Raw genomic sequence first — 24550 nt, forward strand, 5'->3', positions numbered from 1 at the left:
CAGTGCAGGTTGGAGAGAGGGGTTATGATTTCCTGTACTAGGAAAAGTGCATTAGCTAGATTGTGCACATGAGCTACATGTCAGTGTAATTAAAAATTGAGAGCATGGAGAGGGAAGACAAGGAGGAGTGATGGAGAGCAAGTGAAGTACAAGCACGATGAATGTGACTGAAAGTAGAACAAGTGATAGAATTGATTATGAGAAGAGTGACTAGGATGAGAGCAACTCTGTGTGAGAGAGGAGAGAGAATGCAAGGGAAGAAGTATGAATTCAATTGTGCATGAAAGTGAGCAAAGGACTGTAAGGGTTCTTGAGTGACCAATGTGAGCCTAGACATGTTTGCAGCATCTGCTATGATGTGTTCGCTCATGTGTGGTTGATGGGGATGGGCTAGGGCTTCATTATGGTAATCATTCATTGACATATTGTGGTGTTTTTGTTACATTCTGGCTATTTCTGGCATAATATTGACACATTTTTCAAATTAGTTCTCTCCATCAGGTTCTCCCAACAGGAATGACTAGTTTGTATATGTCTATCAGACCCTGGGGTGGGGTATGAGCAGGCTATCGAAGATTTTCTTATTTAGGCTGCCAAGCCTCTGTGTGGCATGTAGTATCATGGATGGCCTCAGAACCAAGGTTCATGCACTACCTGCATGCACGTTTTCATACCGGCCCTTCAACTATACTTCAACTTTCTGGGTGCTCATCTAAAATGAGTAGCTATAAAGCAACAGCAGTTATGGAGGGCAAGTGCTACGGGCACCCCTGCCTGGCAGGTTGGTGACGTACATGGGGTTCCTTGAATTGTTTTCTATTGTCATAACACCAGCAGTACTCATTGAACAATGGAATGCAATTTATAAAGCGCCTCTTGTACCCAGTAGGGACAAATCTAAAATTGGAATGTTGTCTTGCGTATGCCTGCCATGCTTGACTGAGACGGAATCCCCAATCTATAAGGATATATACATGGCAACTCTAGTTTAGTAAAGGCCTCCTTTTTGGTTTCAGATCCGACACACACCCCAACCTTGCCACACATCCATCCCAATATTACATTATAAAAATCACTTACAACATGCAGCCAGCATTTCATATAGCAGATATTCTGGGTCAAATGGATACAAAACACCCTACACTCAATGCCATCCCGCACAATCATTCCAGATGCACCTTCAAATGGTCATATTAGGATCATACATTAGACAAAAACATACATCCTCTCAAGCTCAACATAGCATTGATGTCAAATACGTGAAAAAGCACTCCCAACCCAATAGTACAGTAACAATCAGAAAGAGAAAGATTACTCCAGCATAAACAACGCTGCATCATAATGACCCATCATCAATACAAAACCCTTCCAAGCTTAACACTGAAGATTTTCTCTATTATTCTCATACAAACACCAACAAACATCCAACACAATCTATTAATAGTCTTTCAAGTTCCACAAGTAAGTGGGCCCAATTAGAGAATATACTACTTTGCCTTGCTGGTGGAATGCACTATAAATAATAATAACCTGCAGCGTTTCTAACTTTAGACAGCATTGCTGTATGAGCTTCTAAATAGGTTTACGTTTAGATTGTGAGATCTGTGTCATGTTTTAAGTTCCTCAAACCAACCTCTTCCAATGAGAGTAAATTATAACATATGATTAAGAAATTACTTAGAAAATGTAAAATTAAAAAATGAAAGTAAGTGAAAGTGTCAAACCCTCATCCATATCTTTACAAAATGACATGTTTATCATGAATGCTTGTAAATAAGTGTTCATTGAAAGTACTTACTATGTTACCATCTACAGTCGATTGGCATTCATGTTAAGCTTCACTAACAGTACAAAAAAACTAAGTTCATCACTATGCTATATCCAGATATTAAGGAGTATAGACTGGACTTCCTCTGTCAGGCACATTACTCAACTCAAATGATACAGAAAGAATAGGTTTAGGAAAGGTGAGAGCTCAGTAATTAAGAGACGAGATATCAATTGATCAGTCTGCTTTAAAGCACAAAGGAGACAGGACACAGGACTTCATAACAAGGAAATGCTGACATCCGGCAAACCACATAAATAAAAAGATAATCTAGGGCACTTGTGTACGATATTATGAGAAATCTTTGTAGGCCTCTCCACTGCTACCCTAAATACATGTTTAATATTATACAAAATATAAATTTAAAAAAAATACATTGCCTAATAGTGATCACTATCAAACTGGCACCCACACTGTAATTGCAGGGTTATAAACTCCGCATTTTCTTAGCAGGATCACTCTAGATTACAGCTTTCTATACCTTTTAATCAACATAAGTTACACAATACATTCTACTTTCTAAAACATTTGTAGGTATTCTGCTCCAAAATACAAAATGTTTTGGAAAATAGACTTCAAAAGCATAAAACACCACCAGTTGTAAAATTTAACTTTCTGCAAAATAGAGACTAATAACGGATTAAGAGTTTTGTTTTCAAATGCAAGTATTACCTGTAATTAATTATATCAGCACAACCTAGTCGCCACTCCAGGATCTCTGTAGTGAAGTCATCGGTGTTGCCCAGGTCCGTGAAGCCAACCACATAATCTTTAGTTTTTCCATCTTTCACAAGTGCTAAAGTCGGTATCACTTTGATGCGAAGCCTCTCAGTTAGGAATGGGGCTTTCTCAACATTTAGTTTGATGAACTTCGTCTCAATATGTTTTTTTGCCAACACTGTTAGATGCTTATCGAATATTTTGCATCTAAAAAAGTAAGAAAAAAAGACATTGTAGAGTTAGAATTGCAGGTATGAGCTTGTACGTAATCATGTGAACATAGCAGTAGCATCCTTCAATCATTATGGCTATTAAGCAACAATGAACGCTTAGGAGAGAATTACTATGACGTGGTCAATGTTGGCTGCGTCATATTGTTTCTAATGTTTTTTTACTTTAAGCCATGTTGCATAGCAGCTTGTGCCGCTGTGCAACATGTTTTAGCACGTGCCATTAGCGAGATGGATGTTAGAGAGGACAGAAAGATTACTGATAGAAGTGGAATTTATTTCTATTGTGCCAGTCTCATGACGGAGTGGGGAGCTCATTAAAGCTGTAATTGATTAGGAAACCCAGAAAATATTCTGTACACATTGAAGGGTAGTACCGTGCTCGATTTTTAGTAGTTTATAAAAGGATAATGATGGTATTGAATACCCACAAGCATGTGTGCCATAGTGGTAGCTCTTAGAGCTACAGCTGTTTGGCATGTGTGACCCAAAAAGTACACATTTAAAAAAAAAAAAAAAAAAAAAAAAAAGGAGTACCAGGCTGTAGGAACCTGCTTTGGAAGGGCACTACAAACCGGAAGCAGCACTTGGAACAGTCTACACATCAGCACGAAGATTAGGAAGAAGGAGGAGAGGAGGAGTGCTGACCAACAGGAAGCAAGGAAAAGGTTAAACACCACCACCTTGAACAATTTTGCTGCATGCTCCTCTGGCAAAGTAAAAACCGGAACTCAAGTAACATTGTTGACTGGTCGTTTCCGGGCTAATGGAGGAGTAGAATCTATAGCAATCAACAACACATTGATTAAAGATGCCCCTAAGCAGTGCCAGTATTGCTGACAAGAGTTGCTGCAACATCTAAGCGAGAAAACCTCTATCACCCAAACAAGGCTGGCTAAAATACGATCTAAAGCAAGATCAGATGAAGCGCCAGGCCCAAATGGCCGGCCACAGGCCCTGTTTAAAACAAACAACCCTCTCTGGTCAAAGCAGCTAGCAATCCTTTTTGATTACTCACTAAGGAGCTCAATTATACCAGACTCTTGGTGAGGGGCAAAAATTCATCCAATCTACAAGTCTGGCTCTCATTCATCCCTAAACTACTACAGGCTGATAGCCTTACTGGACAATTAGGCGAAGCACTTTGCGAGCATTCTACTCGAAGAACTGAGCTCTCGGGGTGACCTGAAAGGACTGATCCCAAGTAAATCAAACAGGCTTCACTGCAAACTCTGGCACCATGTCTAACTTACTGGCCCTATCAATACTTATCGATAATCAATAGTTTCATCCAAGTTAGTTTATTGCTGCTTTGTTGATTTCAAAGCGGCCTTTGACCGGGTTCCAAGGGAAGCACTTTGGGCCAAGCTAACGAAATGGGGAATCCCGGTCAAACTCATGAACGCAATAGTCCAATTACACACCAACACCTGGATACAAGTCAAGCTTGGTACCGGCTCACACCTATCTCGAAAAATCACAACGACAACAAGGGGAGTCAAACAGGGATGCGTGCTAGCTCTGCTGCTCTTTAATCTGTTCATTGCCGACCTCTCAGCGGAGCTAGACGCAATAAATAGTCATCCCCCCAAGATTGGCGGTGTTCAGTTAAGCAACCTTCTATATGCCGATGACATTGTCCTCTTCAGCCTTACCCGAGTTGGGCTGCAACGACTGCTAAATAAATTATATAGTTATACTGCCATGAACAACCTGGAGGTAAACTTAAAGAAAACTCAAGTGGTCATATTTGGCAAGAAGCTTCATGGAGGTGGTGGTTGGTCATAACTATAGACTCTCGATAGGAAAATCACATAAATCCTTGGGGATCAATATCGACTCTAGGGGCACCTTTTTCAAACATCGCAGCAACATCACTATGAAAGCCATGGCCCTTCAAGTGAACCTTTCAAAACTTTCTAAAAAAAGTACAGGTCCGAAACTAGCCCCAATGTTGGAAGTTATGAGAGCTAAAATAGGCCCCACGTTGTCATACGGCTTCAAAATCTCCCTGGGTAAACTCAGTACTACATTAAACCAACATGTGACCAAGATTTACAAAAGGGTCCTTCAGCTGCCAAAATCTGAATCTGCTGCACAGATTCGATTAGAACTAGGACTTCTAAATTATGATCTATTAAGCGCAGGCGCTTATCTAAAAATGTGCCACAACTAAGGCAGGCTGGAGCTGGTTCCCTCAAGTCATTGTTATGGTCAGATATCGGCTCTAGCAATCTTGGCAGGTCACACAGTCGTTTTTTTCACAAATGCGTACAGCAATTATCAGCAAGTGACCTTTGGAACCTCAACCCAAGTAACACAGATTTTAAAATAAGTATTAAGAAGCGCATCCGAATATGTTCCTATTCTTCTGGCAAAGTGACCTTTGCCAAACACAAGCACGCATGGGCAGTAATCAACTCTTATCAGTTGGCCTCTCTCCCATCATATCTGGCTTGAAAATACCCCCTGCATCTATATCTGCGGGTTTATGCCACTTAGACTGGGGGAGTGGCATTTTTTGAAACATCAACCCCTTTGGGGGGCCCATCAGATGAGCTTCTGTGCAGGGGTTGTGGGGAATCGGTTGAGTCTCTAGAGCATGTTGTATGCCTCTGCCCAGCATTGCGGTCCTTGCACATATCAAAACTGAGGCCAGAGTGGAACAGATTGGGAGTCTGCTCTTGTAGGCAGGGTATCATCGAGGCATTAAATCCAGAGAGCACAGCTTTAAATATTAGCTTCACACTCTTTATCCATCTTGCATATCGCAAGCTTAATTAGTAAATTCCAGGTCCAGTGTCAAAACCAGGGAACAAGGACAGGTGGTTAAAATAATGGTGCATCTTTGAAGCTGCTCTCCAACAAAACCAGTGTATTTAGCCAATGCCTCACAACATAGAACCTGAATTCAACAACTTGTCATTGACTATTGTTACTTTGAATTGTACATTAACTTTGGGATGCTCTTTTTCAAGTTGGTGCTCTACCTGCTGCTTTTAGAAGTAACCTATTTTTTACTAATTGTATTTATTGATACTATGTATTTATTGATACTATGCCGCCATGTGGTTTCACTTAAGCAACAGTTAACTTGTCCCAGAAGAAATTTTATATTAACAATTGTATTGCTTTATTGTATTGAGCATGATGGGAGGAGCTCAGCGAAAAATATTCTCTAATGTTTTTAAAGTTTTTATTTTTTATATGTGGATTGTAATGATTAAATTAATCAAACAATAAATATTTTAACTGAGAGAAAGAGTGATGTGGGAGTCGGCCAAAGGTAAGTAATGGGAAGGCTATGAACCCATTTTAAGATGGATTTTTTTTTTTTTTTTTTAAATCCAGGAGATTTTGCAACCACAGCACAAGCATCTGTGCAGGCAAAACCTAAAAATGCATCAATATGAAGAAAGCAAGCCACGAAGAGGAAGGAATATGCTACTTACCAGTATGCATCTGTTCTTGGCATAGAGGGCTGCAGAGTGGTACATTTATGAATAGATCGCCATCTGGTGTTGGGCTCGGATGATTGCACTTGTTTTTCTTCTGGAGAAGTCTTTGTCGTCATAGAGGACTCCTCCTCTCGGTGTTAGTGCGCATGGGCATCGGCTCCAACCTTAGATTGTATTGCCATAGTAGGGTTAGATGGAGTAGTGTAGTATAGTACATAAAGATATGCCCATGTAAGTGTATCTAAATAAGATAATGTTGGGACAGACACAGGTTTCCGGGGAGGCAGGGAGGGCATGTACCACTCTGCAGCCCTCTATGCCAAGAACAGATGCATACTGGTAAGTAGCATATTCCGTTCGAGGCATATGGGCTGCAGATGGTACATTTATGAATAGATTGTAAAGCAGTTACCTCCCTAGCGGTGGTCACCAGTGTCTGTCGCAACTGTTTGAAATAGAGTTTTTAATACAGCTTGGCCCACTCTGGCTTGTTGTGCAGCCTGTACATCAACACAGTAGTGCTTTGTGAATGTATGTTGTGTAGACCAAGTTGCTGCTCTACATATGTCATCTAGGGGAATGTTCCCTAAGAATGCCATAGATGCTCCTAGTTTTCGTGTAGAATGAGCTCTAGGAGGAACAGTTAATGTTCTCTTTGCTTTAATGTAACATATTTGTATACATCTTACAATCCATCTTGCGATGCCTGCTTTAGAGATAGGATTGCCCTTATGTGTTGGGGAAAATGCTACAAATAGTTGTTTAGTTTTCCTGAAGTTTTGTGTTCTTTCTATGTAGTACAAAATGGCTCTTTTGACATCTAGTGTATGTAGAGCCCTTTCTGCCACCGTCTGTGGCTTTGGAAAGAAGACTGGTAGTTCCACTGGCCGATTGATGTGGAATGCTGAAATTACTTTAGGCAAGAACTTTGGGTTTGTTCTAAGAACCACTTTATTCTGGTGTAACTGTAGGAATGGTTCTTGTATTGTCAATGCCTGTAATTCACTTACTCTCCTGAGTGAGGTAATGGCTATAAGGAAAGCCACCTTCCATGTAAGGAATTGTATTTCGCACCTATGCATAGGTTCGAAGGGTGGCCCCATTAGTCTGGTGAGTACTACGTTGAGGTTCCAGACTGGGGAAGGTGGTAATCTTGGTGGAATGACTCTTTTAAGGCCTTCCATGAATGCTTTTATCGCTGGTACCCTGAACAGGGATATGTGCTGCCTGTTTTGTAGGTACGCTGCTATAGCTGCTAGATTTACTCTGATAGATGTGTACGCTAGATTACATTGCTGTAAGTGTAATAAGTAGCAAATAATCTCCCTTGTTGATACGTCCAGAGGGTTAATATTGTTATTAGTACAGTGTATAGCAAACCTCTTCCACTTGGCTGCATAGCATGCTCTGGTGGTTGGACGTCTCGCTTGTTTAATTATCTCCATGCAATTTGGGGGTAGATCTAAGTACCCAAATTCTAGGATTTCAGGAGCCAGATTGCTAAGTTCAATTGAGTTGGATCTGGGTGCATTATTTCTCCATGGTTCTGTGTAAGGTGCATGGGTAGAATTCGTAGCTTTTGATGTGGCACTTGTGAGAGTTGCAGGAGCGTGGTGAACCACGGCTGTCTTGCCCACGTGGGTGCTACTAGTATCATGGTCATTGAATGTTGTTGCAGTTTCCTGACCACTAATGGGATTAGTGAGAGAGGGGGAAAAGCGTATGCAAATTTGTTCGACCAATTTATCCATAACGCATTGCCCTGCGACAGGTGATGTGGGTACCAGGACGCGAAGCTTTGGCATTTTGCGTTCTGATGAGTGGCAAAAAGGTCTATCTCTGGTTGTCCCCATTTTTGGAAGAATGGCTGCAGTATTTGGTGGTGCAGTTCCCATTCGTGTATTTGTTCCGACTGTCTGCTTAAGATGTCTGCTATCTGGTTTTGGACTCCTGGTAGGTGTTCGGCTAACAGATAGATGTTTTGAGGAATGGCCCATCTCCAAATTTCCTGTGCTAGTCTGGATAGTTGGAGAGAGTGCGTCCCCCCCTGTTTTTGAATATAATACATTGCTGTCATGTTGTCTGTTCTGATCAGGACTGCTTTGTTGGTAACATGTATTTGGAAGGCTTTCAATGCTAGAAATACTGCTAGTAGTTCTAGATGATTGATGTGCAGTCTCCTTTCCTGCACACTCCACCTTCCTTGTACTGTGTATTTGTCCATATGTGCTCCCCATCCGGTGAGCAATGCGTCCGCTGTTATTGTCACCTGTGGAATTGGTTCTAGGAACGACCGCCCCTTGGCAATGTTTGTTGTGTTCCACCACTTCAGAGAGCGGTGTGTGCGGTCGTCTACCAACACCAGATCTGTAATCTGCCCTTGAGCCTGATTCCACTGTGTCGCTAAGCATTCTTGTAGCGGACGCATTTGTAGTTTGGCATATGGTATTAGCAGTATGCAGGATGACATCATCCCTAATAGCTGCATGAACACTCTTGCTGGTAGTGAGTGTTGTGGCTGGAATCTTTGAATTATTGTAAGCATTGTTTGGATCCTGACTGGGTTGGGGTATACTTTGGCTTTTTCTGTGTCTATAGTAGCCCCCAGATATTGTTGAACCTTGTTTGGTTGCAGGTGTGACTTTGTGTAGTTCACCGTGAACCCTAGCTGGTGTAGTAGCTGAATTGTCTTTTGTGTGTTTTGAAGACATTCCTCTTGTGACCTGGCCTTTATTAGCCAGTCGTCTAAGTATGGGAAGACATGAATTTGTTGTCTTCTTAGGTGAGCTGCCACCACTGCTAGGCATTTTGTGAACACCCTTGGTGCCGTTGTGACACCAAACGGAAGGACGTTGAACTGATAATGTTGTCCTTCTACCACAAACCTGAGGTATTTCCTGTGGGCTTTGTGAATTGGGATATGAAAGTAAGCGTCTTTTAGATCCAGTGTAGAAAGAAAGTCCCCTTCCTTCAGTAAAGGAAGTACCTGTTGGAGCGTGACCATGTGGAAATGTTCCGAATTTATGTATGCGTTGAGAGGTCTTAGGTCCAGTATCGGCCTTAGAGACCCATCCTTTTTGGGAATTAGGAAGTATAGGGAGTATACTCCTGTTCCTTGTTGATGGTGTGGAACCTTCTCTATGGCATGCTTTTCTAGCAGGGATAGTACTTCCTGCTTTAACAGTGTTATGTGATCTTGTTTCATTGGACGCTGTCTGGGGGGGATGTTTGGTGGGGTAGATGTGAGTTCCAGGCAATAACCATGTTGGATAATTTGTCTCACCCACCTGTCTGATGTGATGTTTTCCCAGACAGGTAGGAACTGTGATAGGCGTCCCCCGACCGGTGTTATATGGTCTGGGGGGAGCTGTATGAAGTCACTCCTTTGGGGTTGGAGAGTTGCGGTTGTTGTTGTTTCCGCGACCTCTACCCTTGTTGTTGTTACCTCTGTAGCCACCTCTAGAATTACCTCTGGGTGATGTAGGTGTAAAAGAGGTTTGTTGCTGGCTTGTACCTGTATTTTTGGATCCTCCTCTATAGGTGGACCTACGAAAGGAACCTCTGTGTCGGCTGTTGCAATGCTCCCATTGATTTAGCCGTTTCGGTATCCTTCTTCATCTTTTCTAAGGCCTCATCTGTCCCTGTGCCGAAAAGTGTTTTCCCATCAAAGGGTTGGTTCAGTAACGATGTTTGTACTTCTTGTTTGAACCCTGATACTCTGAGCCATGCATGTCTTCTTAACATGATGCTTGTGTTTGTAGATCTTGCCGCAGTGTCTGCTGCGTCTAGGGCGCACTTTATTGAAGTGTTAGTAATTAACTTCCCTTCTTGTATGAGTTGATCTGCCCTTTTTTGGTGTTCTTTAGGGAGATGTGTGATGAGTTTCTCTAGCTCATCATAATGCGCTCTGTCATACCTTGCAAGTAGTGCTTGCGTATTAGCTATGCGCCAGCTGTTTGCCGCTTGAGATGCCACTCTCTTGCCAGATGCATCTATTAGTTTAGACTCTTTGTCAGGAGGTGGAGCTTCTCCTGTAGATAAAGAGTTTGCTCTCTTACGAGCGTTAGTGACCACTAGTGAGTCTAGAGGAATTTGCCCTTTAATGTATATTGGGTCTTTTGGAGCTGCCCTAAATTTGTATCGATTCTTGGGTTCAGTACCCTAGCCCTCACTGGGTCTTTGAATATCTCTGATGTATGACTGAGAAGGCCCTTAAGCATTGGTAGTGTTCCTGATGTTCTTTGTGCAGTAGGTAGTGTTTCTAATAAGAAATCCTCTATTTGAGGTTCTGCATGTAGTTCTACCTTATGATATGTTGCAGCTCTATTGATGAGTTGTGCAAAACCAGTGTTATCATCAGGAGGTGAAGGTTTTGAGGGATACAATTCAGGGTCGTTATCATTATCTGACCCTACATTATACTCTTCCCATGGGTCTGCCTCCTCTGGGATTGTGTCTTCATCATCCCCAGGATGTTCCCCCTCCCCTGTGTCACTCTCTACATCTGTTGTTGGTGTAGATGGTCGTGTGGGAGGAATATTTGGCCTATTGTGAGGAAGAGGAGAAGATGGTGTGTGTCTAGGTTTGGGAGAAGGGGGAGGAGTTGTATTCGTCCCCATTGTTCTCTTCTTCGGATGAGTCTTGTCGTCCGAATGTTCATTCTTCCTCTTTTTAGGTAGTTCTGTGACTACCTTGCCAGTCTTTGGGTCAATAAGCAGAGTCTTTTGTTTAGGATCAGTCCCGTGTTCCTGTATCGGTACTGCATTTTTCAGGTCCGAAAGGTGTTTTTTCTTTTGAATGTCCATTTGTATTTTCGGTACCTAGGTTTTATTCGGATCCGATTTCTTCGGTATCGAAGATGTCCCCGGTGTCGAGGGTGTTTTCAACGCCGAAACGTGCTTCGGTGTCGACATGGACTGCTTCGACTTCGAGCTGTCCTTGACTTGGAGCTTCGGTGTCGATGTGGTCCGTTTATCGGAACCGGAACCACCATGATGGGAGACCGAGTGTTTCGGTTTCTGTTTCGTTGCCGGGCTCGAAGGCGGGGCGTTGAAAACTTTTTTCGGTTGTCTGACCGGGCTCGAAGGCGGGGTCGATACCGTGTGGGGTCTGTTTTTTGGTAAAGGGACGTCGTCACTCACGGTTTGTTGGACGTCGATTTCCTCGACGTCGGACTCGTCCGCTTCAGACCCCGCCTCATCGGCCTCTTCTTCCTCCTCTTCTGAGTGCTGGTCCTCAAACAGCTCCGGGATTGCTTGTGACTGCATTCTCGATACCTCGTGTCTTCGGGCTCGACGGTTTCTAATCGTCGATTTTGAAGAGAACGCTGCACAGGCCTCAAAGTCCCTGGATTCGTGTTCAGGGGACAAGCAGAGGTTGCACACCTCGTGTAGGTCCTTGTGTGGGAACTTAGCACCACACGTTGGACATTTTTTGAATGGAGTCCTTTCCATGGACCCCGGGCTGGACTACGTCGAGTTTCTCGTATTCGTCGTCCTTCGAACCGCGTCGGTATGGAGTGAAGTCGCGTTCGATAACGATACCGTCGATTTGGAAATGGATACGCGCCGGTTATAACCTTCTTTGTTGAAGTCGGTCCGGAGCGCTTCGATCCTCATCCGAACCCGATGGCGGAAAAAAACAATCTAAGGATGGAGCCGATGCCCATGCGCACTAACACCGAGAGGAGGAGTCATCTATGACGACAAAGACTTCTCCAGAAGAAAAACAAAGTGCAATCATCCGAGCCCAACACCAGATGGCGATCTATTCATAAATGTACCATCTGCAGCCCATATGCCTCGAACACATTATTTTCTTTCTGGTTTAAAAAATGAAGTCAGTTAACCAAATAAGTCAAATGGCATGGGTCAAGGAGTCAGAAACAACACATAATGTTTGGTTCAGGTATGAACTGATAGCCAAGTGGTAGCCCCACTAATGTGCGGGATGTGAGTCGTTCTCAGAGCAGTTGCTTTCTCTCTACGGTCTTATTTGTAGAGGACAAATCTGGGAGAGCAGCCCCATAACTGACAAAAAGAAGTTTGGATTATCACAGATAACGTCTTTTTCGACCAATATCTCATTCAATGATTTCTTAGCATCTAATGGGTGGAGAACCCCCACGGCTGGGGATGCAGTGTGCAGAAAGACAGTAGGAAAGAAAGTCATCCAATATGGAATTCTGAGATAACCTAAGCAAGGAAAGATGTGAGACTTTTCAAAGAGGAAAACCTCTAGCTTGATAATTACCAAGAGGATTGCAACTGTCCAGATCAAATGTTGGACATTTGATCTTCATATGGCTTTAAAGGGTGGTCCCATTAGTTTAGAGATGGCCATGTTCAACTGCTAGGGGAGAGAAGTGTTTTTCATATTGGTGAACACTTTCGAAAGGCCTTACAGGGACTCCATCAGAGACCGTGAAAAACATAAGTCCAAGATAAACCTGTGCTGCAAGTAATATTTTTTTTAACATTCGATTTTCACTACAGTAAAAAAGGCAACGTTATAATGCATTAACAGTTCAAACATCAATGTTAGAAACATTTCATGACCAAATAGTAGCCTTTTTATGTCTGTGAGAAGTTGGCCTGGCATATGCTGTCCACTATTCTAGTGGGCACCTTGCACCAGTCCAAATGACCCTTATTGATGGTAGGTTTAAGACAACCTTTATAGAAAGCTATCCTAGTGGTAGGTGTGGAGAGCAGCCTTCAGGCTAAGTCTTGAAGGAATGTGAAGTAGCTCGTTTTAACAGTCTATAATCTCGTGAATGACCAAATGAAAGGAGAACCACACCAGGTGTATATATAAATACATGTATTTATTCTAAACACATCCCTCTAGCCTCTTTATGAGGCTAGAGGCAAAAGTACACTCAGTAAACTTAATTAGCACACAGTAAATTAGCACAATATACGTTGAGCCCTCGGGGCGTACCAAACCATATATTAAGAAAGTGGTATAAGAACCACGACTGTCAGACACAAGGCCTAGAGCCTGTAGAACTGCTGGGGCCACGAGGATCCACACAAGGTAGTGACACAGGGGACCCACAGGGGACGCGTGCAGGGTCTAAACACAGCCGCGAATCACCATTGCTTCTATAGTGAAAGTCGTGGTCTGAATTTTAAAGATTAACCCCTCCCACGCTCATGACGAGCTCAGCTCTTCATGAGCCACGGTTCTCGTGTGCTCATGACGAGCTGAGCTCGTCATGACCGTTAGAACGCTCACACGCGGGGCTAAATTCCCCTGCTGTGCTGGGCGTTCTAATGAACGGGCGTGGTCATGACGACCTCAGCTCGTCATGAGCACACGATAACCGTGGCTCAAGACGAGCTGAGCTCGTAATGAGCATGGGGTCGCTGTGCGCTCCCCCCTCACCCCCAGCACAGCGGGGGAATCGGCCCGCAGCGAAGGGGTTAAGGACACTTCGAAGAGGACTTGGAGCAAACCCTTTTAGAACTAGGAGGTTCTAGAGTCAACTCCCACAGGAGCACTGGAATACTCGTGTTACCTCACCCAGGGAAGCCGGGCGTATAGGTGTCTTTTCGTGCCGGGTTTAGTCGTCATTTCCAATGGCGATCTGCTGCAAAATGCTGCTGGCGTCCAAGCGTAAAGTGTCCGGGTGGATACAAACCTGGATCAAGGATGAGAAGAACCCGAAAGCAGAGGTAACAGAGTCTGGGTCACTTGCCAGTGACCAGGAAGGAGATGAGCAGATGCCCACCGAGGTCGGGTGATTCCAGGTGAAGAAAGGTGTAGCTTGACTCTTCAGCCACGAGGACCAGGAGGTGTCGAAGACGACCAGGTGCTGGAAAGGATGTTGAGTGCTGCGGTGTCGGTTTCCGGATTGGACCCAACAAGCCTTAGCAACAGCAACCCACGCAGGAAGTAGAAATCAGCTACAGTACAGACAAGCAAGGTCTGAGGGACTCACCACGCGGTGGAGAGTCAGGGCACGTATGGAGTAACCAGGGACGCCCAAGGAAAAGTAGAGTTACCTTCGAGGGAACCCACCATTCGACGGACCAGGGATCGCGAAGGGGCCTCGAGCAGAAATGCCAAAAGCAGGCTCACGAACACTCGTGGAGTGTAGGCCTACAATCTTTGGTGCAGATGGTGCTCGAGGCTCGGCCTACAATTAGCCCAATGTACAACTTCGGGAAGTCGATGCACTAGCAAATGTGCACGGTGTCCAGGAGTTCCAGTTCCACGTCACTCGTGAGAGCTGCAGGTCTCAGCTTTGCTGGGATCTCGTGTCGGCCTCTGAGAAGTCTGGCAGTCTGTGTCCTGAGTCGCAAATACTTCGGAGTCCGGCGGGAGCTTCGGAAATGCAAACCGGCAAGATGCTTCTTTGGTGTCTGCTTGGGCAGTGGAGTCACTCCTTGACCCCAAGGGAGATTCTGCAGTCCTCCAATCGATATAGTGTGTCGAAGTTCCAGGATTCAGCTTGAGTTTCGTCCACGTATAATCTAAAGTCCTGTTGCCAGGGATCCCTTACTTATACTAAAGAAAAGGGTTGGATATACTCTGGGGACCCACCTATGGGAGGGTCTAGGGAGAAGGGTGGTTACACCCCTTTCCCTTTGTCCAGTTTCGTGCCAGAGAAAGGCTAAGTGCCCCTGCAACCGGTTTGAACTGGGGTATGCACAGGGACACCAAGTGTGCCCCCAGCACTGTCTGAAAAACATTCTCTGAATGCACCCACCCAGCCCCAAAACACTAAAGCCTGTCTGGGAGGTGGTTACACCTCCCTGTGACAGGAAACCTATTGTCCAGGCCTTCCCTGCCGGGGTTTCGTCGAGCAGCAGGAGGTCAGACTTGTGTCTGTGGCATCCATTTTGTGATGCTAGGTTTCTGTTAAACTATTACCGGGCAGACCAGTGTGTACATGCCATCTCCCTCTGGAAGGGTAGGATTCTACCCCCGCCGCCAGGCCTGCCGGGGGGGGGGGGGGAAGAAATATAAGGTGTCTGACACCAAACACGACATGTTACCATGTAGTCATTCCAAAGTTAGCATTTACCGTGAGGTTATAATGCACTTAGGAGTATATTGTCTGGCTGCATCACAGAACAGCTTCAGAGAATAGAATCTGAAAGCTGCAGAGGGGTCCTGCTCATGCATGGGCACCCTCTCACACAAAACCAAGCACTCTGCCTTCGGGATTGATAAAGTCTGCCATAGGAGTGACTGATAGGTTTATATGTCAGTGATTAAAGGTAGATTATAGGTAACCTATATCTTAGTACGGGATGCATGCACCAACTTACCCAGGCTGCAGTAGCAGTCCTGTGGTGCCATTTTGGAAGGCTTCCCAGGGGTGACATAATACATGCTGCAGCCTCTGGGGTACCTATGCCCTTAGTACCTAAGGTACCTTATACTAGGGACTCACAAGGGTACCCCAGTAACCAAACTGGAGTGTACCTAAAGTACATGCAATCAATGTAGAGAGGAAGCTGCTAGGCTGGGTTCCTGAATAGCAGGGCCCGAGCCAGACTAAAGTCAATAACAGTGAAACACCTGCAAAAAGTGGGGGTAACCATAGTAAGCAGATCCAACTCTCCTACAGTCTCGCCTGGCGTTGCAGCGCAATGCGCTGTCGCTGGGCGAGAGATATTGTAATAGTAGATTTGAGAAGGAGACTTGAAGCCCCGCCCCTCCTTTTCATTGGCTGGCGTCACTATTTATGCTAAACGGTGGCCTGCCATTGGAAATTAGGTTTTTAGGTCACTGCCTTTTCTCCCTTTAGTCCGGCCGATCCAGACAGGGTCTTCTGCTTTGCTGGTGTCGCAAAACAATTTCTTATCTTGATGGGGGCCGTCTGTTTTCACTCTGCCCAGTGTTTATTTTTGCATCGCGCTTTCACTTAAAGTGAAAGTGTGATGCAAATATAAACAAGCGGCCGAGTGAAAACAGATGGCGAGCGCTTGTTTACTTCTGCCTTCCACGTTGTGACCTTTTTGCGTCTTGCCTTTTCTTCCAAGAAGTTTCTAAATCATATTATGACGAGAAAGTTGCTGGAAATGGGTGGAAAATTGAAAACAAATCTTACAGGTTCAGACGAAGGTGCAGGCAGGAAGCGTGTTCCTCAGAACGCTCCATTCTCGCGGCCACAAGGGGGAATGGTGATAATGTCCAGCGCTTCGGGGCCTGGCCGCACGCCAACAGGCATTACTTTCTCCGCAGCAGCAAATCACGTGTGCGCCTATTAGAAAATGTTACGCTGATCCGTCATGGCAGCTATTGGGGCTTGGAGGGTGGAGGCTGCCCCGGCCCTTCCAGTTTCACAAGCAGCCCTTTGTCTGGCTCCCTAGCAGGGCTTCCCCTCTCTCCCCGTGACCAGACTGGACACAGAAGAGCTAGCCCTGCTTGCAAGCCTACAGGAATGTGTCATATAAGGACAGCAATGAGGCGAAGACCCTCATACAACCGCACCTCAGTGAGCGCAAACGCCAACCATGCTGTGGATTGGCAAGTGCCCTTTTGTGAATTAGGAAAGGGAAAATCAGGGCGCGCTGTTATCGCGTTTCACATTTTCACAAACACTTTAGTTGCCCTGCTGCATATTTTAGCTGGTATATTAGAGGGGTGGGGTGGTATTAATTATCTGTGCAGGTCCGGGAGAACCAGGTGACATAAATCTGCCAAAATCAGAATGTCCTATTTGGGACGCACTGCTCCTTCAGACTGCTGGTTGAGGCGATGAGACGCTGACAGGACCCCCGCCGTTGCATTGTAAGAGGGTTCTTACGTTTGTATGGGTTTTGTCCCCCCTCGGTCAGCGCCAGACCTGCAGACAGATGGCCATCTGTTACGGATAGAACTTGGCTCGCAAGTAGAAGAATGCCGAACCTAACCTGGGAAAAGGGTGAAGTATTTTAGGAACATTGCTTTTGGATGACTACATAACACTAAAGTGAAGCAGCGTGTCGGAATAATTAGAGTTTAACTGGCGGCTGCCGGCCAGGCCTCTCTCTACTCCTTGGAGCGGCTTGAGATGTTTACAAGGAAAAGGTGGAGCTCTCCCCCGGCCGAGCCAACCCCTTGAAGATGATCTATCTGCAGCTCTCATCTGTGTGTCAGGAAGAGTGCCAGCGAGAGGTGTCAGCTGGTGATGGGCTGACTAGAAGCCCTTGCTGATTTCATGCACTCCTACTGCCCCAAGGAACAAAGAGCGATGGATGCAAATGCTTCAGCAAGCGCCCTTCCACTCGCCAGCATTCCATTCCATTGTTTGTAGCTTGTCTATGTTGTTACAGAATTGGATTAATGATTTGCAAACCAGCCTTGATATCACCCAAAATCAGCATTGTAGGATTTTGGCCTGACAAGGCCTCGCGCCAGAGGTACATTTTGAGCTAAGCTGGGCGAACCCGCGACTCATGTCTACGCATACACCTCATCTATGGAGACTTATCAAGACAAGGGGGATGGACACACTAAACTAACCACAATGAATTCTTCAGCCTAGTATTCTTTTAACATCCCACGCACCTCTCGTATACTTTTGCACTTCAGGGTATGGCAATGTTGTCAGTATAGCTTCCAGAGCCTTCCTTGCATAAAAGGATCGCATGGTGTATATGGCATATACATGTAGGTGCCTGTTTTAAAAACACTCAAATCCATGAAGAGATGCAAAAAGGTTTGAATTCTCCCAAACTTGGATCGCACTCATGAAAGAATTTCCGCTCTGCAATACCGATGTAGACATTAATTTCCATGATTAGAAAAACAAACAAATGGTTTGTGACAAAAAGGGATGTCATTCTATTTTGTTAAATTTAGTTTGTTTTCCTTTCCCATTGCAGACAATTAATCTCCACCCACCCCAGTCCATTGATTGGGTATACACCTTTTGAACAAAATTCTCATGCCATTCATTTCTGAAAGCACCAATCAGCAGGTGAAAGTTGCCCAGTTAACCTTTTGAGCTTTGGACGCTCCAGTGCACCTTGTGCTGAATATTTTGAGCTAGAAACAAGGTATGTATTGACATTCACAAATTATGTATCAAATAGTAGATTAAGTGGCAAGTGCTGCCCAATCCAAAATTATGAGGGGAAACTCAGAAGCTGTGAATTCCCATAATTCCAGTGGCAATATTTAAAGTGTCCCAGACCAAAAACGTAATGGTCAGAAATGTTTTCTAGACAGATCTAGGAATTTTGACCAATCACCACCACACCAAGTGACTCAGTCAGGAGGCACAACTTGGTTTAGCCCCCTTGTTAGGCCCCTTTACTACTTTGTTGAAGAGCTCTGGTTCAACATAACCTTTTAAGTTACTGAGTCTGAGAGAATTTGTGTCTGAGAGATTAGGAAGCCAAATAATTTTCTCCAATTGTCCATTTTGAATCTTGTTGTGAACCTCAAACAAAGTGACGAAATCCTGGAAGATTGTTTTGATATCCGGTTTGGCGTCCATGCCAACAGCTGGCTGGGTACCCAGAGTTGGACTGGCCTGTCAGGATTTTCCTAACAAGCTGTGCTTCTGGAAAGCCGGAGTAAAATAGAGGTATCTTTAGCATGTCAGCGTATCACGAGATTGACTCTGCTTGTGTGTTCTAAATGGAACTAACCTCTTGATCAATCATCTCTCATCCCAATAGGCACCTCTAGTGATGGACAACCTTAGAGAACCAGGTCCAAAAAACTGGTGGAGCAACTATCTGTAAAATGCCACTAGGCGCAATGGCAGCAGGCTCCCATTCCATTCGTCCAACCGAATATGAATGGCGCTCTGGAACATTTACCGCCTCTGGTGCAAAATGTGTCAGCTCGAGGCTAACCTCATTCTTTGTTTTCCAGTCAAATGGATGATGCAACAGTGATCAAAGCAGCCTTCAGGTGCCATTTGTCACTGTCGGGCCTCTTTCCAGGGGAAGAAATATGACCAAATTAGTCAAGTTGCATTTAAAGTCATTCCTTGTACAACCTGTTGCTTGGTTTCCTCCCAGACCAGGCAGTCTGCTCTCAGTTTATTTATCGATTAAAGGGGTTTGATGTTCCCCTAATAAGCAGCCCGGCCTTTGGTCTGTTTTTGTAACCATGCACTTTCTTTTCGCCGATTGGTTAATCAGTTCTAGCCAATGACATTTGTTTCTCAGAATATCACATTTGTCACTTAAAGGCCCAGAAAAGAACAGAACGTGACAGTTTCTCATCTGCTAGAGAGAGAGTGGCGAGACTGTAGGCAGGGACCTAGCTATCAGTAATGCGCCGGGTTCAGTGGCCCCGGAACCTGAGAGGCCATCTAGATCCAAATTAGGACTGTTTTGGTTTGCATTAGGGCCTAAGGCACAGTTGCTACACAACACGCAGTAGGGCTAAAAGAAGGTGTGAACTAAAAACTCTGTGCTTGTCATGAAAATATAGTTGAGTGCCTAATGCAATTCTACTTCAGCTTCTAAGTGCTCAAAGTTACTTCTAAGCAACAGGGAATCCCATGCTAGCCAACACCGAAAATAGGTAGGGCCATTCGACAGAGTCGAAGGCTTTAGTCGCATCCAGGAAGATGGCTGCGACAGGTATGTCAGGATGAACCGTGCGCAGGAGAGAGAACAGGGTACGAAGATTGTGTGAAGTAGACCGGCCAGCCACGAAGCCAGATTGATCCGGTAGCACGATTCGAGTCATCAGTAAGGACAGCCGGGTAGCCAGAACCTTAGCGAGAATTTTTACATCGCAGTTCAGAAGGGAAAGTGGGCGATAAGAGTCGCAGGAGCAGGGGTCCTTACCGGGTTTCAGAAGAGAAGTGATGACCACTTCACGCATGGAGCCAGGAAGAATGCCATCACTAAGGGACTCCGAGTATACCTCGCGTAATACGGGAGCCATTATATCAATATAGGCTTTGTAAAACTCGGCAGGGATGCCATCTAGCCCAGGGGCCTTACCATTCTGAAGGGACATAATGGCATCGCGGATCTCGTCAAGTTCGAAAGGTGCCGCCAGGAACGCTCTATCCCCATCGCTGAGCCAACAGAGCGCCACATCCTTTAAATAACTGGTATAGGACGCTTCGGAGCCCGTGACAGAGGTGTATAACGCGTGATAGCGTGTAGTGAACGTGTTGAGGATTTCATCCGAGTCCCTAATTGTGGTGCCGGATGTATCCTTGAGTTCAACAATAACATTGCGACCCTTAGGAGTCTGAGTGAGCATTGCAAGTACCTTCCCAGGTCGATCCCCTTCGCAGTATTTCCTGGCCTGCCAGTGTTTACCACGGAAATTGGTTTCCCTGGAGACCTCTTCCTCATACCTAGAAAGTGTCTCCCTGAAAGTCGCATGTAGTGTAGAGTCAGTGTCCTCCCCCATCCGGCATTCCAGGTCCCTCAGCTCTCCCTCCAATGTGCCAATAGTGCGAAGTATGTCGCGTAGGACTCCACAACTCTTAGAAATGCAGTATCCCCTGATGGTGACCTTAAAAGCCTCCCATATGTGTTCTACCGAGTCTACAGAGCCCTTATTTCTAGGGAAAAAAGCAGCTATCTCTTCACCTAGTTCAGTTCGGAATACAGTGTCAAGCAATATGTTAGGGCGGAGTCTCCAGTGTGGTCTAGGGTTATCCCACCCCGGAATGTGTAGTTGAAGCATGACAGGGCTGTGGTCAGAGTATGTCCTGGGTAAGTGCATTCCCCCTTTCAATGTTGATGCTATCTCTTTGGTGACAAGAATATAATCCAGGCGTGCCCACGTTCCTGTGTGAGACGTAAAGTGTGTGCCTTCCCTCCTGAATGGGTGCAAGTGTCTCCAAGCATCAAGCAGCTCGCCCTCTGTAAGCACCCCCTCCAACGCCTCGCGCGCTCTAGGTTTGTAAGTGCACACCCCATCCGCCCTATCTAGGTGAGGCACTATCGCCAGGTTGAAATCACCTCCCCAGATGACGTGACGTGATCCTATAGCCATGATCTTGCCCCATAGTGTAGAGAAGAAGGTAGGGTCATCCGTATTCGGTGCATATGCAACAACAAATGTGAAGGTATCTCGCCCCAGCCTGCCCCACATTAATGCATACCGCCCCTCCCCATCCACCAGTTCCCCACATTTATAAAACGGAACATTGCGGGCTACAATAATAGCTACCCCTCTCGCATATGTGGAATACGAGGAGAATACTCGGTCTCCAGCCCATCTACTCGCAAAAGTAGGTTTAGTACGTGGCGGCAAGTGGGTTTCCTGTATCATGGCGACCTGTACATGATGTCTATCCAGATAGGCTAGTACACTGCGACACTTCTTAGCATTATTTAGACCACGAATATTCCAAGACATAATCGTCAATTGAGAGTTAACATTCAGAGTAACCATAAGTAGTTCAATAGTAAAAATGATAGTACCAACCAATGCAATAGGTGCAGTTCAAAAGCATTCCACCAAGCCAGATGCATAAGCTGTCGCACAGTCTGCATACCCAGTCCGAGTGATAGTTGCCTCGTCTTAAAACAACCAACCCCCCCTCCCACCCCAGCATCCCAATCATGCCAGTAGCGGATGAGCCCCCCCCACCTTCCCCCCCCCCCATCCATCCCCTCCCAGTCTCTGCAACAACAACAACAACAAAAACAGTAGTAGTCTCAGGGGGAACACCCTGTAGGGGTTAGGCATAGAGTGTGCACAGCACCCTCTCGGTCCATAGCTCCCATCTGTACAGCCCTCGGCGGAGCATAGGGCCTAGAGAGTGGGCCTCGATTTACGTTACCACAGGTGTGTTGCATCCGCGCAGGTCCGAAGCAGGTATTCATCGCAGCGTCCGCAGGTAGGATGATGGACGTCATGCAATACGTAGAAAGGAAATATCCAACATAGTCTGTCCGGGTATTCAAGGAGCATTCTGTGCCGGCGGCAAGTCCTCGTCAGATACCTCCGCCTCAGCATCTCGTTCTTCTCTGCGTGCTCTCCTGAGCGATTTTAAGAAGTCCTCAGCCTTCTGCGGATTCGTGAAGAAGCGCTGTGTGCCCTGATGCGTGATCCGCAGCTTTGCCGGATACAGGAGAGCATAATCCACCTGTGCCTCACGCAACTTCTTTTTCACTGGGAGAAATTTGCGTCGTTCTTCTTGCACCATCGGGGTAAAGTCCGGATATATGGAAAACGCAATACCATTATAATTCAGCGAGCGCTGAGTACGGGCCACCCTCAATGCGGTGTCCCGGTCTCGATAGTTCAACAGTTTGGCTATGATGGGCCGGGGTGGCAATCCAGGTTTCGGCATAGGCGCTAAAGACCGGTGTGCTCGCTCAACAATGAATTGGGGTGAGAAAGCTTAGTCACCGATTGATCCCTTAAGCATCTTCTCGACGTATAGCTCTATTCTGCCTGGGTCTGTGGATTCCGGCACATTCGTAATGCGTATGTTGTTCCGGCGGCTGTGGGCTTCTAAGTCCTAATTTTTAGCCGCTATAATGCGAAGCAAATTGTCCATTCGGGCTAGTTGCGTTGTGTGTGTCGCGGAAACATCCGCATCATCAGAGACACGTTGTTCCACGGCCGTCAGTCGCTCCTCATGGCGATCCACCTTGTGGACCAGCGCGTCCAGCCATGCAGTGACACCGTCCACCTTTTCAACAACAGTTGCGAAGCCTTGCCTCATCTCCTGAAAAAGGCTGTGGAGGTCCAAGTCAGCTGACGGGGGCGTAACGGCCCTCGAAGGGGCCCCGCTAGGACCGGGACCGGTGGGCACTGATTTGGCGCCTTTTTTGGCGCCTTCAAAACTCAATTTGGCTTGGCGGTTATCCGGGCGCCCCATGATGGTCGTGGTATCCAGCTGTCGCTATCGCCTTCAGTAGGGTATATGGATAGAGTGTCCAGGCAGGTAAGTAGATAGACAGCCGGTGGGCCAGCCAGACACTGAGATTTATGGAGGCCCCCGACGAGGACGTCGAGGATAGAATGCAGCCGCTGTCGGGGGAAGGGCGCAGTGCTCCAGCCTCTCTCCGGTCCCTCAGTGTCCTCTCTGTAATGCTGGGGCGCAACGAGTAGTGGGGGTCAGAATATCTAGGAGACAGCAGTCACGAGGGAGCCGGCCCAAGCCTCAATGCAGCTAGGAGGCGGGCCGACGGCTGAGCAGCACACCGGGTGCAGCGGGTGAAGTCCGGGCGTCTCCCGGTTAGTCCGGGCTTTGCGGTTCCTTCTGCCCGGGGAGTAAGGGTGAGGAGTTCCACCGCCGCACAAAATCACTGCACGGCTTCCGCTCCTCTGCCGCGAGGCCCGGAGCACCGCCCGTCCCCCAGACACGCGAGAAGCGCTACACAGCTCAACCCGCTCCCGGCGGGAAAGCCGGCTTACCCGCGGTCCAGGCGCCGATGGCCAACAGCCGTGATGGCAGGAGAGGGGGGTAGACGAGGCCTCCGCACCTTGTCCCCAACCGTCGGCCCTTCGTCCAGGCACAGTCGCAGCACTGGGCGGATGGTGAAAGACGCGGCCCAGCCCCTCGTGGCCAGCCGCGGTGTCTCGTAGTGCACTGCAGCCGGGTCCAGGCGCTCTCAAGGACCAGGCTATCTCCGGTGCTGACAGAAGCGGCAATATCTCTGGCCCCACAGCTCACAGCAGCGTCAAACTCGGGTCGAGTGTGGAGATCGCCGTCCCACACCTTTTGCTGGCTGTATAGTCTGGAACAACACCTTGTGGCGCAGGATACGTGTAGGATCACTTGTCGAGGCACGGGAGCTACCAGCCTAGGCAGCCATTCCGCTTGCGCGCCCTCTAGCGCCCCCCACACACGTGTAAACTATTGATATGACAGCCTGGCATGAAGAGCCAGAGTTATCGATCTAATAATATAGACACCATTACATCTCATCTCGGAAGGGAGAACACGGTATGCATCTCAAGAAGCACACCCAGCCTCCGACTCGTCTGAGTTGGACTTGAAACAAGGCGCTAACCCACCGTCTCCTCCTTATGGTCTGTGGTGCCGCCTCCTGTAAGGACATCTAAAGTGCCTTCCTGCCCTGAACACATCCCACACCTCGTGCTTGCACCCCTGTCCTGGCTGCACCCCTCGGACTGCAGTACAGCTCTCCCCCCCCGCCCCCCCTGTCCCCCATGCTTGACCCCCCTGTCCTGGCTGAACCCCTCACACTGCAATAGAGCTCTCCCCTCCACCCCGACCCCCTGCTTGCACCCCCTGTCCTGGCTGCACCTCTCGGACTGCAGTACAGCTCCCTCCCGCCTCCCTGCTTGTACCCCTGTCCTGACTGCACCCCTCAAAATGCAGTACAGCTCCCCCCTCCACCCCGCTTGACCCCCTCTCCTGGCTGCACCCCTTGCACAGCCCTCCCCTCCACCCCCTGCTT

The 24550-nt window shown here is 46.7% G+C and overlaps 1 protein-coding gene across 3 annotated transcripts in view; it reads right to left on the reverse strand.

Moving 5' to 3' along the window:
• Positions 1–24550, reverse strand: part of TXNDC9 (thioredoxin domain containing 9) — a 119241-nt gene that overhangs the window by 19439 nt on the left and 75252 nt on the right. For all 3 annotated transcript variants that reach the window (XM_078658010.1, XM_078658008.1, XM_078658011.1), the window contains exon 4: positions 2501–2755. In XM_078658010.1, coding sequence (XP_078514136.1) covers positions 2501–2755 — 255 coding nt within the window. The remainder of the gene's footprint in view (positions 1–2500; positions 2756–24550) is intronic.

Source organism: Lissotriton helveticus, chromosome 8 (assembly GCF_964261635.1).
Source record: "Lissotriton helveticus chromosome 8, aLisHel1.1, whole genome shotgun sequence".
Taxonomy (NCBI): Eukaryota; Metazoa; Chordata; class Amphibia; order Caudata; family Salamandridae; genus Lissotriton; species Lissotriton helveticus.